A 14,580-nucleotide genomic window follows, 5' to 3' on the forward strand; every position below is an offset into this window, starting at 1 on the left:
ATATGCACCCACACATGAGCCCCCACATACATGCATGCACACATGCATCAGTGCACCCCTGCACACATGCACACACCCAAATATGCAGATACATGCACCTACACACACACACCCACACACAGCCACACAAGACACATGCACATATGCACATGAAGCCACCCCACACAAACATGCACCCATACATGCATACACCCACACTCACATGCACCCACACACGCATACACCCACACATGCACCCACACCCACACTCACATGCACCCACACACGCATACACCTGTAATCACATGCACCCACATACACCCGCACTCACAAGCACCCACACACGCATACACCTGCATATGCCTGCACTCACATGCACCCACACCCACATACACCTGCATACACCCGCACTCACATGCACCGACACCCACACTCACATACACCCATACTCACATGCATCCACATACGCATACACCTGCACTCACACCCGTACTCACATGCACCCACACAAGTGGACTCACATGTGCCCATGTGTGCACACACAATGCAACCACCACACCCCTGCAAGCATGCACATACCCAGACATGTTCCCACACATATCCACACCACACATGCACCCACACCCACATACACCCGCACTCACATGCGCCCATACCCGCATACACCTGCATACACTTGCACTCACATGCATCCACACATGCATACACCCACACTCACACCCGTACTCACATGCACCCACACAAGTGCACTCACATGTGCCCATGTGTGCACACACAATGCAACCCCCACACACCCCTGCAAGCGTGCACACACCCAGACATGTACCCACACACATCCACACCACACGCACCCACACATACCCACACGTGTGCACACACATATATATGCACTCATGCACCCACACATGCACACACCAGCATCCACAAATGCACACACACACGCACACACGAACACATACATGTGCAGATGCGTGCACACCCACCCCCACAAACCCCCACAAATGTGCATACACTCACATGCATGTACATGTATGCAGACACACAAAATCATACACATGCATAATTGCATGCACACAAGGTGTGTATACTCAGGCATGCACACAAGCACAGGCACTCACATGCTAACTGAACACTATCCTTAAAAGGCGCTGTTAGGAGGCAGGGACCTGCTGGCTGCTGTTCTCCTTCATGACCCCACCTGCCTTAGGGACCCCTCAGGACGCGGGGCTTGCTTGGGTAGAAATGTACTCCGCACAGTCCCCAGGGAATGCCTCTCACAGGACTCTCCCACTCCTGCTCTTGAGAATCTGATGGCGCTGGCCACACACCACATATGACTCAGGGGCAGGGGCCCCACCCACGTCCCCCTCCACATGGACTGCTCCTCCCACTGTCTTCCCCAGGAAGCCTCCCAAAGGCTCAGAGGGTATTAGGCCCTGCCCAGCCTCCTTCCTCTCTGGGTCCAGACCTCAGTGCCCCCCAATTCCTGCCTCTGCCTGTGCAGCCCCAGGCAGTTGTGAGTGCCCCAGGAATGGTGGTGGCCTGGGAATGACTCAGTCCTTCTGCTCGGCACAAGCCCAGGGTGAGGCAGGTGTGGGTGGGAGCGGCTGCCCTAGGAATAGAAGGTCGGGGTCTGAGGAGGCCAGCTGCTGGAAGGCCGGCGAGGTGCAGGGCAGCTCCAGACCCTCGCACGCTTACTTGGGAGTGCAACTCGGCATTCTGCACGCACGGGAGCCGGGCAGGGGTTCAGGTCAGGGGCCCTCTGGGGAGAATGGGGTTCAGGTGGAAATCAGGGACCACCCTGGGGTGACGAACACAGGCCTGAGACCAGAACTGCTGGTCTGAGGTCTGGTCTCAGGCCTGGGTTCGTCACTGATGCAAGCCCAAGCTGATGGAGCACTGTCTTGTCACCCATGGGGATGCTGGCAGGAAAGGTTTCCATATGGGGCCTAACTGGAACGGGCAGAGAACAAACCCAGGCCACCTGGCTGTGGGGCCTGAGCTTCAGCAAAAGGCCCAGTGGTAGATGGGGAGGGACACGGGTACCAAGATCAGACACATCCCACCAGTGGGGGTCCCCTGCTTCCCCGTGACAGCCGTCATCTCCACAGCATCACCGGTGGAGCGGCCTGGAGCACTGGGGGGCAGGGGCCCAGGCGCACGCGGAGGTGGCCCCCATGCTCCCACTGACTCTTCAGTGTCCTATTCACCTCCCACCACAGCACCCCATGGCACTGTTTTCTCATCTTCCCCACAAAAAAGTCAGAGAGAAAGTGAAGCCATCCCCATCCAAGTCCATGGTGAGGGTGCAGCTCCAGCCTGTGGACAGGGCTTGGGGGCTCTGCCACCTCCATGGGGCGACTCCAGCAAGGGCCATCAGCAAATCAGCAAACAGAGCAGAGTGTGTCTCCCAGAGCGGGCACAGCCTTTCCCAGTGGCCAACAGGAGTGGGTGGACACACCGACCTGCTCACCCACCCACCCACCTGTCCACCCACACTTACCTCCCCACCCATACCTATACCTGCCCAGCACACCTACCTGCCCACTCACACCTGCCTGCCCAGCACACCTGCCTGCCCACCCACACCTACCTCTCCATTCACACCGACCTGCCCAGCACACCTACCTGCTGGCCCACACCTACCTGTCCAGCACGTAGCCCAGTGCCTTGTGCCGGATTCCCGAGTACACGGAAGGGCTTGTTTCCCAGGCGACCAGATTGGAAGCATCATGGAAAAGATGGATATTCACCAAGTCAAAGGCACTACAACCAAAAGAGAAAAGGACACGTCATGAAGGGCTGGAGCCTCCGGGCCACACCTCATTCTCCCAGGAGCCCCGGGAGGGCGAGACCTGCACTGGCCCCCGCCGTGCGGAGCCACCCGAGGCCGGGCACCTGTCCGCCCACCTGTCTTCCGACAAGGCCAGTGGACAGGAAACCTCCAGTGAAGTCTGAATATGTCTTTACAAATGCAGTTACTCTGGGCAACTAAAAAGTGAGCTATTTTTCTTTAAAGAGAAAAACTTACAGGTGACTCTGGAAACTGTCCCTGATAGCTAAGCTAAGAGGAAGGAACCGCCCCTCAGCCTCGGCTGCCCAGGGCTGCCGGCTGCACCCATCAGCGACCCTGTAAGGCAGGGTGGAGGGCACAGGGACAGGCAAGAACAGTGCCTCATTTCACTCCCAAAGGGAAGACCCGTGGGAAGCCCCGTCGGCCAGCTGTTGGCCTCCAGGCCCGTGGACTTGGCAGGGCCTGATCAAGGCCTGGGCCTCTGTCACACTGCAGCAGGGGACCCTCAGCACCTTCAGCTGGCAAGGACGTGTCCCCTCACCAGGGAAGGTCAGTGCAGGGCTCAGCACGGTCTGGACACTGTCCCACAAAGCCCTCACTGCCCACATGTCCTCCACAGGCTCCAAGACCCAGCCCTGTCTCCCTACCAGGAAGTGCCAGGAATGAGTGTGTGCAGGCGGCCTTGCCCTCCTCCAGCCTGTGGTCCAGCTGCCACAGTGACCCCAGTGACACTGCCTGGCGAACGTGCCCCATGTGCCCCCACACCATGCCAAGACTGTTCCCTGTGACCAAAAGCAAAGGGCAGCCTGGCAGCCCACACTGCCTGGGGTAGGCACAGGACCACGGCTCCTTCTTAGCAACCTCTGTCCTCCCCCTCCGTCCTCCTCCTTTTTCTCTCCCCTCCTCCCTCCCTCCTCCTCTCCCCCCCCCATTCTCCTCTCCTACCTCCTTCTTTCCCCTCCCTCTCCCCCTTCTTTCCTCCTGCCCCTCCCCCCTCCCCTCTCCCCACCTCTCCCTGCCTCCCTCCATCCCCTCACTCTCTGGACACCTGCTCCTGCTGGGGATGTCCTGCCCTGAGCAGCCCTAGGGAGAGGTCCGAGGGGAAGGGGCAGAAACCCACAGCCCCAGTGGGCTTGGAGATGCGTCCTCTGGAAGCCCCAGGGTGACCAGGGCCAGAGCCCCAGAAAAGCCACTCCTGGGTCCTGAGACGCTCACAGCCATGACCTCGTACGTTTTTTTTTGAGACGGAATCTCACTCTGTCACCCAGGCTGGAGTGCAGTGGCCGGATCTCCACTCACTGCAAGCTCCGCCTCCCGGGTTCCCGCCATTCTCCTGCCTCAGCCTCCCGTGTAGCTGGGACTACAGGCGCCCGCCACCGTGCCCGGCTAATTTTTGTATTTTTTAGTAGAGACGGGATTTCACCGTGTTAGCCAGGATGGTCTCGATCTCCCGACCTCATGATCCACCCGTCTTGGCCTCCCAAAGTGCTGGGATTACAGGTGTGAGCCACCGTGCCCGGCCTCATACGTGTTTTTTAAAGCTGCTAAGTTTAGGCTGATCTGTTACACAGCAGCAGATAATCAGGCAGTGAAGTTTTGGAAAATCCATGAGAGGAAAATAAAAACAGTATTCAAATGAGATGTGATGGCTGGAGGGATAGGCTGGGGAGCCGCCTGGAAGCCACCTTAGGAAAAAAGGTAACAGGTTTCTGTTTCTTATCACGCAGAAAAGGTGGGGCGGCGCCATCGAGAACATCTCCGCTACAGAAAGGCCAGGCCGGAGGATACGTGGATGAGACACAGGCTCCGCTACGTCTGTGCTCAGCCTGCTGGTGGACCAGGCTGCCAGGCGGCTCTTACGCCATCTCACTGGGCAGCCACGGGGTGCCGGTGCTAGGGGGCCTCTCTGCTGACTTCCCTGTGCAGTGGGCTCTGGGACCGGGGCCGTCACTGTGTCTCCACTGGCACTGGGCACCCAGATGTCTGACTTACAGGGAACAGTGACAATGCTCCAAATGCATCACTGTGAACAAAAAAGGTCAGAGTGGCAGGTGGGGGTCAGGCAGCTGGCGGTCCTCACACAAAATCAGTAGAGCCTCCAATGAGGTGTGTGGAACACGCTGCTTGTGCAAGATATAAAAGGGTAAGAAATGTTACGGAAATGGACAAAGCACAGAGAGACGCCACGTACCAGTCTGCAATGCACCACCTTGTCCGGATGAAGCCTTTTCTTGACCATTTGCACTGAAAAATAAACACGTCACACAAATGAGCCGGAGCAAGCAGGCAAGAGCAACACGTGGGTCCCACACACCTAAGGGACACAGGAGACACTTTCCACCCGAAAAACAGCAGTGTTCTTTCAGCACTGATGGTGCCACGCTACAGAGAACTGAGCTGTGCACCTGTCCTCAAGTGGGGCTTTGCACAGAGACGCCTGCAGGGGCTGGTGACGCTCAGCCTGGGGTGGGCGGGGGGAAGATACGAAGAAACTTGCCAGCCTGCTGCTTGTGAGCCCCGTGCCCCGGTGTGAGAGCAGCTGCAGGGAAACCACTGTCACCACAGATGCTGGCTGAGCAGGGAGCTCGAGGCACATAGGGCCGCCCTCGGCTGGACCACAGGGAAGACGTGGGTAGCTGCACCCAGCCAGGCGTCCTGGACAGTGGGTAAGCTGCCCACCCTAAGACTGCCCACCTAAAACGCTCACTGATCCCCACCACCCACCGATGCCGCGCACTGATCCCCACCCCCCAGCACAGCCACCGATTGTGGAGCCTGAGCTCTGGTCTGAAAGTACTCCTCAAATTCAAGGTGAAACAGGCACCAGCATGAAAGTCCAAAGAGGGGGTGGGAGGGCTCCCCTCGAGATGGCATGGAGGCCCTCCTGCCCTCCCACCTCCCACCACAGCAGGTTCCTCTGCTGGGTCACCCAGTACAGTAGTGGCCAGCCACCGGGGCCACCGAGCATGTGAAGTGCGTGACTGAAGAAGTGAATTTTAGATTCCACTTTATCTGCATTAATTTTAATTTAAACAGCCATGCAGAACAGGCAGCTTCACAGCCTAGGCCTCTTGGGAAACCCTTGAACATCCCAGAAGGCACTGGGAGGAGGCTGACAGAGTCAAGTCCAAGGTCCACAAAGCAAAGCGCTTCAGGCAGTGGTGGGGGAATGGCAGCCACCAGGGCAGGGCACCAGCCATTCCGTTCCCAGCAGCAGCCACAGGCCTGGCACCATCGGGGGCAGACGGTGGACAGGGGCTGGTGTTCTTGGTGCTCACGGGCTGGTGGAGAAGGAACGCAGGTCAGGGAAGACCCTGTCTCCTCCACCACGCCTGAGGTCTGCCGAGGAGATGACAGCAGATGGGAATCTGGAGTGAAGTGCGGATGAAACGCCCGTGAAGGAAGGGTCCAGACGGCGCACTCCCTCTATCTAACACCGAGAGCACAGAGGTCAGAGGCTCTCCCTTTGACCCCACCTCCCCACTGGCCACCGTGCCCCGCGGCTCCCCCAGGATGCACACATGCTGGACAACAGCTGCCCAAATGCTCTCTGCAAGGTCACCACAGCCTCCACAGGCAAACTCCTACAGACACTCGCCCTTCATCTCACCTGGCCTTGGTGGCACCTGGCAGCACAGTGGCCCCTGCAGCCCCGTCTCCTTCTCCCCGTCTCCCTCTAGCACAGCGTCCCCCCGAGGTCCCTCCTGGGCAGGGCTCTAGGGCTGTGAACTCCCAGGTGTGAGGCCCTTCTTTGCCTGCCCCCGCCTCAAGTGCTCTCTGCCCCTCCCTAAGTGCTCCCACCCCTGCTCAAGACGGGAAATTCCAAGCCCCACACGCTGACGGGAGTGACGCTGAGCCAGCCAGCCCTTCCCACACACTGCGTTCCTCCCCTGCGCTCTGGACCCACCACTCTGTAAGAAGCGCCCCAGCACACAAACTGTGAATCCTCGGAATGTATGTTTTCCTCTCTCTGGCTGTTTTAAAGTTTTTCTCTTTGTCATCAATATTCTGAAGCTTCAATGCCATGCAGGTACAGGTTTATTTTTATATATCCTGCTCTGTATCCAAATTGTGCTCGGGAATTAAATTTCTAAAAATTTTCCCTTTTCACTTCCACCACTGCTCCCCATTGCTTCTTTCTGGAATTTATTTTGGGTGTATCTGAGCCTCTTAATAGTCTTTATGTCTTTTAACTGCTCTTTCTTATAAAAATAAAAAACATACAAACAACCAAACACACACAAATCTTTGTCTGTCTTGGCTATGTTTAGATGAACTCCTTGATGACATTGTCTAAATCTCTGATTCTCTCTTTGACCACATCTAGTCTAGAATCTGTTCTGTAATTTCTAATGCAGAATGTTTAATGTTTCTACAGGCTCTTCTTCATATTCCCTTTTCTTGCTTTATTTCTGTTTTAATTGAATAACATTTTTAATGAACCCTATCTTTCACTTACCACTTTAAGCAATTTAAACATACTTAGAGTCTGTCAGCTTTTCCCACGAAATCAACTTTATTTGGGTGAATCTGTATTCTGGTGTCTGCTCGTCTCATAGACGTTCTTGGTTTGCAGTGTCCTGGAGAGTGAGAGACGCCCCCTCCTCACCTGTGCAGTTCCATGGCTGCCCCACCCAGCATCATAAAAGGTCTGGGCTCTCTGCTCCCCAGTGATACTGAGGCACCTACAGATGCACCCTCAGGGTCCACAGGTAGCTCTGAGCTTCCTCCTTCTAGGGCTGGTCCTTCTTCCCTCACCTGTAAAGTCCCAGGCCCCAGGTAAGCAGACTTTTAAAGAAGTAATAGGCTTTATTTTTCAGAGCAGCTTTAGGCTTCCAGAAGAATTGAGCAGAAGGTACAGAGACCTCCTGTACACTCCTCCCGGCCTGGCCATGCACTTGGAGCCAGGCTGTGGCTCTACTTGTTGAGGAGGATCTGTCCTCACACCATGAGCTGGCCCTGGTACTGAGCCTACATCCCTTGCCGTGCTCAGGCCGCCCTGCTTGCCAAACAACAGGGGCTGCTCCAAAGCTCCTGGAGGCTGGCTAAGGCTTCCCCAGGCTACTGGTCTGGCTGCTGCGCGGCGCCATGCCCAGACGACCCAGGGAGCTCTATGGCGGGGTGGCGGGGTGGCAGGCTCCCTGCATGCTGCACCAGACGCATGTCTCTGATTCCAAACGTGTCTGCCTCCTCTCTGAGGGAGGCCATTTGCCCTGGGGAGCCTCTGTGTTCATTTCCCGTAGGTAACTGTGTCTGCGATGGAAACACATCAGTGGGAAGCTGAGCTGTGGGGAGAAGTGGGTGCTGCTGATGCCCCACAGCGGGCTCCACGCTCCCGCCGACAGCACAGTGTGCTCCTGCAGACAGCTGGCTGGGACACCGCCTGATGCTTGGACTCTCTCCCCTTCACTCAGCCTGCACTCCAGATAAGCCGCCTATCACCTGTCTAGATGCCCTTCCTCCACCTTCACTCAGCCTGCATTCCAGACAAGCCGCCTGTCACCTCTCTAGACGCCCTTCCTCCATCTTCCACACATCCAAATCCAGCCTGCGCTTTCCGGAGAGACCGCCTACCTGGAACAGCCACCACCCACCCCCCACAGCCCAGCCACGCACAGGATCCACACCAGCAGCATCCAGGGCCTCAAGGCAGTGGGTAAGACAGGACTGCGGGCTGCCGGATTCAAGTCCCAGCTGTGAGGCCTCGGGCACAAGGACGGGAGGACAGAGCCCATGTTGCCGGGCAGCTGCGAGGGTATGGCTCTGTGCACCAGCAGTTGCTGCGGGCTGGCACCCAATACACAGGCACACACCCAACCCTCAGGCCAACCAGAAAGCGAAACTGAGGCTCAGAGGTTAAGAACTGCTCCTATGGCCCCTTGGCAGATTTAGGCCACAGTCACTGGGCCCAAGGCTGGGCTCTCATCCCATGGGGGCTGCCATGGGAGAAGGCTGGACGTGTGACTGGTGACAAATCTACAGTAAATAGGTGAGGCCCCTCTACTAGTGACAGTGGGAGGCAGGCATCTTTCCAGGAGAAAAGGCACTGTCCCTGCAGGCCGAGGCGTCTCCATACACAATGACTCCCCTAGAGCACCAGCGGCTCATCTTCTGTGCCTCGACACCTCCTGTCTGCGGGGGACTGGGTGGCCTGACGTGTTTCGGGAACCGGACGCTGCAGAGGTCAGGCCGAGCCTTCAGAACCCATGCGGGTGAAGCTGCGTGTGTGTGGGGGTGAAGCTGTGTGTGTTTGTGTGTGTGCAGGGGTGAAGCCGCGCGTGTGTGTGGGGGATGAAGCCGCATGTGTGTGGGTGAAACCACGTGTGTGTAGGGGGTCGAGCTGCGTGTGTGTGTGGGGGTGAAGTTACATGTGTGTGGGGGGTGAAGCTGCGTGTGTGTGTGGGGGTGAAGCCGCATGTGTGGGGGTGCTGAAGCCGCTTGTGTGTGCCGATGGTCGAGGGCCAGTTCCCCAGAAACCGACTCCATCAGGGGCCTCCGGCTGGCGGGTGGGAAACCTGCGGTAACATGAACGGGAAGACGGACACCGCAGGCACAGAGTTGTGTAGGAGGCACGGCTGACAAGTGCAAGAGCCCAGAGCCATGTCCTCGCTAGCTGACGACCACCACAAGAGCCCGGATCTGTCCTCGCCGATGCAATCACCAAGCGAACGGGACAGGTGTCTGCCTGCACCAAGTCACAGGGGCGACTGCAGGGGAAGCTGGCCTTGTGAGACAGTCAGGGCCAGCTCTTCTGGGAGAAATGGTGAGTCCGAAGGGTGGGGGGCACCCAACGGCAGGGAGGGGAGTCCCAACACCGGTGTGTGGGCTCGGCAGGGAGCCTGGAGGCCGCTCCTAACCAGCACTGGCAGATGCCCTCTGCCAGCTCCCGCGTCCAGACTCACGCTAGTGCCCCTGCCACTCCCCAAGCCCTCAGTCACCCCTGTGTAAACGTGAGCCCCAGCCCACCCCAAGCATCCCACAGCCCACTTCCTGGGCGCAGGCACTGTCCACATCCCCCGCTGGGACAGCCCATGAGGCTGGGGTCTCCGTCCCGCTGGTTGGAGCCAGAGCCCCAGAGTACATGATGGAACGAGACAGCAAAGGTGCTCCGTGGCATGCAGAGGCAGGCACTTCCCACGAGCGGCAGAGCTGTGCCCAGGCACTGCCTATCCTGCTTCCAGACAGGCAGTAGGACCCGGGACACAGGGACACAGCACCTCCCCGCACACACGCCTCTGAATTGACAGGTACGGCAGAAACCCCAAACTGAGCACACCCAGGTTTTTACCTAGAATTTGCTATAACCATCAACAGTTTTACTTCCATTAAAAATGGAAGGCGTTTGTAAATTTTTGAACCGAAATTAATTATTCTTCTCCTGAGTTTTCAATTATTTGTGTTAATTAGGGTGTGTGTTTGTGTGTCTTGAATCTATGTGCACGTGTGTACCTCTTGGTTTTTTTAGATTTTTAAGTTTTCCACAGTAGTGGAGAATTTTTTTCAACATTAATTATCCATAGACTGAACAAATGAAATGAAAAAACAATGTTATTTTTGAATAATATAAATTGGTAATAACTGTAACTTTAGAATTCTAATTTAAGATTTTAAAATAAATTGCAAATGAATCTCAGAAAATTTAACAGTATATTATCATAACCAACTATTTTCTACAGTATTTGTAGAAAATAAGTTCCTTTTGAGGTAAGCTCATCAGAGCAGCTACAACTGTGCTAAGACTGGGTTTCTAGGGATTTTACAGTAGGAACACATGAAGCCACAGCCCACAGTGTCCTGACACTTCCATGGCCCGTGGCCACAGGTACGGTCACATCCTTGGGTTTAGGGTGGGATGCGCGGTGCGGGGAGCGTCCTCACAGAGAGCGTCCCACGCACCCTTTAGTGGCCCTGCCGGCACTCAGGACAGGCACTGTCCTCATCTCCCCAGCGAGGAAACTGGGGCCTGAACCCGCCAGCTCTTTGGAGAAAAAACCAGAACTGGAACCACCGCCCCGATTCCTGCACTGAACTCCCCACTTCCTGATGCCTCACTCCCCTTGCTGGCCCAGCCCCAAGCATGCAGCCAGGGCTGGGGTGGGGTGGCCCAAGAGGAAGGAGGTCCCCAGAGTCATCACCAGGTTCAGGGGCCCCTCCCAGAGGCCATGCCCCCACGGGCGCACCTGAGCACCCCAGCCTGAGGTGGACACACCCCACACCCAACACCATCCTCCAGAGCAGGGCCAGGACGTGCTGGGAGGCAGAGACGGGCATCCTGGGGCCTCAGCCACCGCTCGCATGCTCAGGACTCCGGAAGACCCCAGAAGCTTCTGGATGTACATACTTGTTGCTCAGGCCACGGCAAATGGAAGCAGAGGGTGTATGGCCAGGGCTGGGGTCTCCTCCATCCCAGGCTGTATGCGGGATCACCGGCCACCTTCAAAGCCCTCGCTCCGGGAGCCCTCAGGAGCCTGCAGATGGGACGGCCGTGGCTCCGCTCTCCTGAGGTGGCTGCCCCCCGGCCCATGTGGGGTCCTCTACTCCCAGGGAGGTTTTCACCTCAGAAATGACAGCACATCACGTAGGGGTGGGGCACATCCTTCACCTGACGACATGAAGTCTCTCTCAGGCCCATTAATAGGGTTCCTTCAGCCGGCAGATGGATAGCGGCTCCAGCCGGTTTCATCCACTAAAAGACGGCATAAATCGCCACGGAGAAAAGAGAGGCTGCGGGGAGGTTATCGCCACAAGCCCTCACGCCGAAGGCCCGTTCAGAGCATTAGTGGAATTAATTCATCTTTCATAAGAGCTTGCAGCCGGCCCTGTGATCTATGGTAACAACCAATTTCTCACTACGGGCAAAAGGAAAAAAATGACTCGCCCTGATCGACTACACAAATCTGCTTTTTAAAAATGGCCTCACATTATCTGGAGTGTGGCTCCCAGAGGCATCATTTGAAATTCATACCAAGCCAAAAGCATCCATAAATCAGCAGAGAAAGTTTTGTTAGTTTCTGCAGCGGCCGTAATTACCCGAGACTGCATTATACCCCCATCAAGGTAATTACATTTAGATTACCCTTAAGTGACGGTAATAAAAGAAAGAGAAATCAGTCTGAAACTAGGTCCTTCCTCCAAAATGTGTCCACACACAGCAAGAGGTCGGGCGCAGAGGCACAGAGGGAGGCGCGGGCCCGGTCGGGCTGCCAGGCCGGGACCCCCATGGCTCCCCGGACCCTTCCCTCCTCCTTCCTCCCTCCAGCAGGGACACGGGGCGCCACACAGCCTCTGTGGGGTTAAAAACCCACACTACGGACAGAACATTAGAAGCTGATAGTTTTTTAAATAAGAGTTTCCTTTTGTTAATTTACCAGGGAAGAGGAAATGTCAGAAAACCTTTGCAGACCATCAAACACATGGGTCCCGCGAGGACCCACAGGGAGGCCTTGGCCCAGGGCAGGGGCTGGCCCCGTCCCAGTACCAGCAGCCACGAGGGTCTGCCGAGCAGCTGACCACCAGGCCGCGGACAGCAACACGCTGCTCTCCCAGGGGAGAGACGGGTCCACACAAAGAGGCTCGGTGCCTTTTCATCCCAGGAATCGTCTACCTTCCAGAATCTGCCTTCTCCTCTGCCCGTGGACACAACACTGCAGTCCCTGGAGCCAGGTCCACGGCAGGCGGGAAGGGGCTGGACCCAGGCTGGGGGCTGGAGTTTCTATACAAACCGGGGCTGAGGCTGCTCTTCCTGGGGGAGGGGCAGCCCCCCATGCTATGCCCTCCACAGACCCACGCCAGCAGGCCCCTAGCATCACAGAGGACTCAGAGTACTGGTGTCAGGGACCGAGGCCAGGGCCCACACTCAGACCCCTGCCAGGGCACCCACCCTCCAAAGGGTGGCAGAGTCATAGCAGAGGCCCCCAGACCTTGCCCAACTTCAGCCTGGGCCCGGCCTCGGTCCCCGCTTGCTGAGTCCAGGAGAGAAGCCTGAGGTGTGGGTACAGGAAGGAGGTTCCGCTGGCCGGAGCGGCAGGGCTGCTTCAGGGCAGGGCTGAGGTACAGAAGGGTCAGGAGCCTGTGTGGCTGCCTGGGAGGACCCTAGAGTATCTGTTCCTTGCTGAAGGCCCGCTGCCCCTGAGCTTCCCACCCTGGCAGACCATGTGGCCCCTGGCCCCTCGTGACTTACCTCGGCCCTCACCCCTAGGGACTATGGGGCCCCCTGTGAGCTCTCCTACCCCATCCAGGGTGGACAGGACCCAGTGAATAAGTGGACACCTGGTGGAGGGGACAGCACAGCAGCACCCAGTCCAGCCACGGCCCTGGACAGCAATGCAGTCACATGTGTCCCGAGTCAAGGTGCTGGGTCAACAGCCCCTGCCTGGACCAGCCCGGTCGCCCACAGCTGCTCTCCTCATGCCATCAAGTAGCAGCACATGGCCCCGCCCAGCCCAGGCCCCGCCAGCACCTATGCTTCCCACAAAGGGCCCTGAGTCTGTCTCCGGTCACTCTGAGATGAGAGCCTTGGCTGAGTTCAAGAGAGGCCAGAGTTCAGCTCACAGGCTCTCCAGGGGAACCAGAGCTGCCACCCTGCCCTTCCGATGGGCCTGCACCACAGGCGGCCCCTTCAGGGAGGCTATCATGACCCAGGGACGTGCCTGTGCATGGAGAAGACCACGGAGCTTCCTTGTGTATCCTTTTCCAACCGCAGGACACCTGGAGCAGAGGGAGGCAAGCAGGCGGTGCCAGAAGCAGGACCGAGGACGGGAGGCTGGCCCACTGACATGGTGTCCTTGGCCTAGGGAAGATGGATGAGGAGGCCGAGCCACAGGGTGACAGGAGCGCCCCATCCTTCACTGGGCGGCCACAGTCCCTCACTCAAGGTGTGGGCCATAAAGCAAGTTAATAAAGTTGTGGCCTTGCTGGAAGTCAGCTCCGTAGCAGCCTCAGCCTGCACGACTCTCGTGGAGACAGGACTGCGGAGCAATCCTTCTTGGGGCCGGCTGCGCAGACAGGTCCGGATGAGAGCTCCTATATCACAGCCTGGATGCCCCCATACCCGCCTCAGTGCCCGGGCCGCTTTTGGCCACGGTGCCTGGATGCCCCCAAACCCACCTCAGTGCCCGGGCCGCTTCTGGCCACGATGCCTGCACCCCACTGTGATTTAGCAGAAGAGGAAGGGCAAAGCAGCAAACGCTGCCTTGACAGGTTAACTACACAGCCAGGCAGACGCCGACAATGCCGCGTGTGAGGTTTACCCAAAGATCACGTGCACAGAGCAATAGCTGCACACACACAGCTCAGCAAAAGAGCAAGGCGGCCAGAAGGAAACAACAGTTTCTTATCAACACCGTCTGGCAGTGAGATGACAAATGCCTTCCACACATTTAGATTCTAAACTCTCCGTGTGACGCAGGCATAATTGCTGGGACCCTGCTGCTCGCAGCCTGGTGCAACCACCAAGGCTGTATCTGACACGGGACCGTGCCCTTGCCCCACATTCACACCACGGGCACACGTGACCGTCAGCCACTGTCTTGGTTACCACCAGCCAGCCCTCCCTCTCCCAGCTGGACGTGCAGGGGACCCCAAGTGCACGTCAGGGGAGCTGAATAATTTTCCTACATCTTTTGGCAAAGCTTCTTTTTCATGGATACAAGGATTCAGGAATTTACTGATTGCTGTGGTGCTAATGCCTTAGATTCTCACTGCCCTTACATGTGACAGCCCAGACCAACCACAGGAGCCTGGACTCCCAGGAAGACGGATTATCAGAGGTAACAACCGGACACACGACAGCCCAGACCAACCACAGG

General features: G+C 57.3%; 1 protein-coding gene across 2 annotated transcripts in view; it reads right to left on the reverse strand.

Annotated features, from left to right (window-relative positions):
* The window catches only part of INPP5A (inositol polyphosphate-5-phosphatase A), a 229,944-nt gene that overhangs the window by 59,637 nt on the left and 155,727 nt on the right, over nt 1–14,580 (reverse strand). For both annotated transcript variants that reach the window (XM_023185783.2, XM_023185784.3), the window contains exons 7-8: nt 4,965–5,017; nt 2,626–2,745 (exon numbers count right to left, since the gene is read on the reverse strand). In XM_023185783.2, the coding sequence (XP_023041551.1) occupies nt 2,626–2,745; nt 4,965–5,017 (173 nt within the window). The remainder of the gene's footprint in view (nt 1–2,625; nt 2,746–4,964; nt 5,018–14,580) is intronic.

The sequence above is a fragment of the Piliocolobus tephrosceles genome, chromosome 9, assembly GCF_002776525.5.
Source record: "Piliocolobus tephrosceles isolate RC106 chromosome 9, ASM277652v3, whole genome shotgun sequence".
NCBI lineage: Eukaryota > Metazoa > Chordata > Mammalia > Primates > Cercopithecidae > Piliocolobus > Piliocolobus tephrosceles.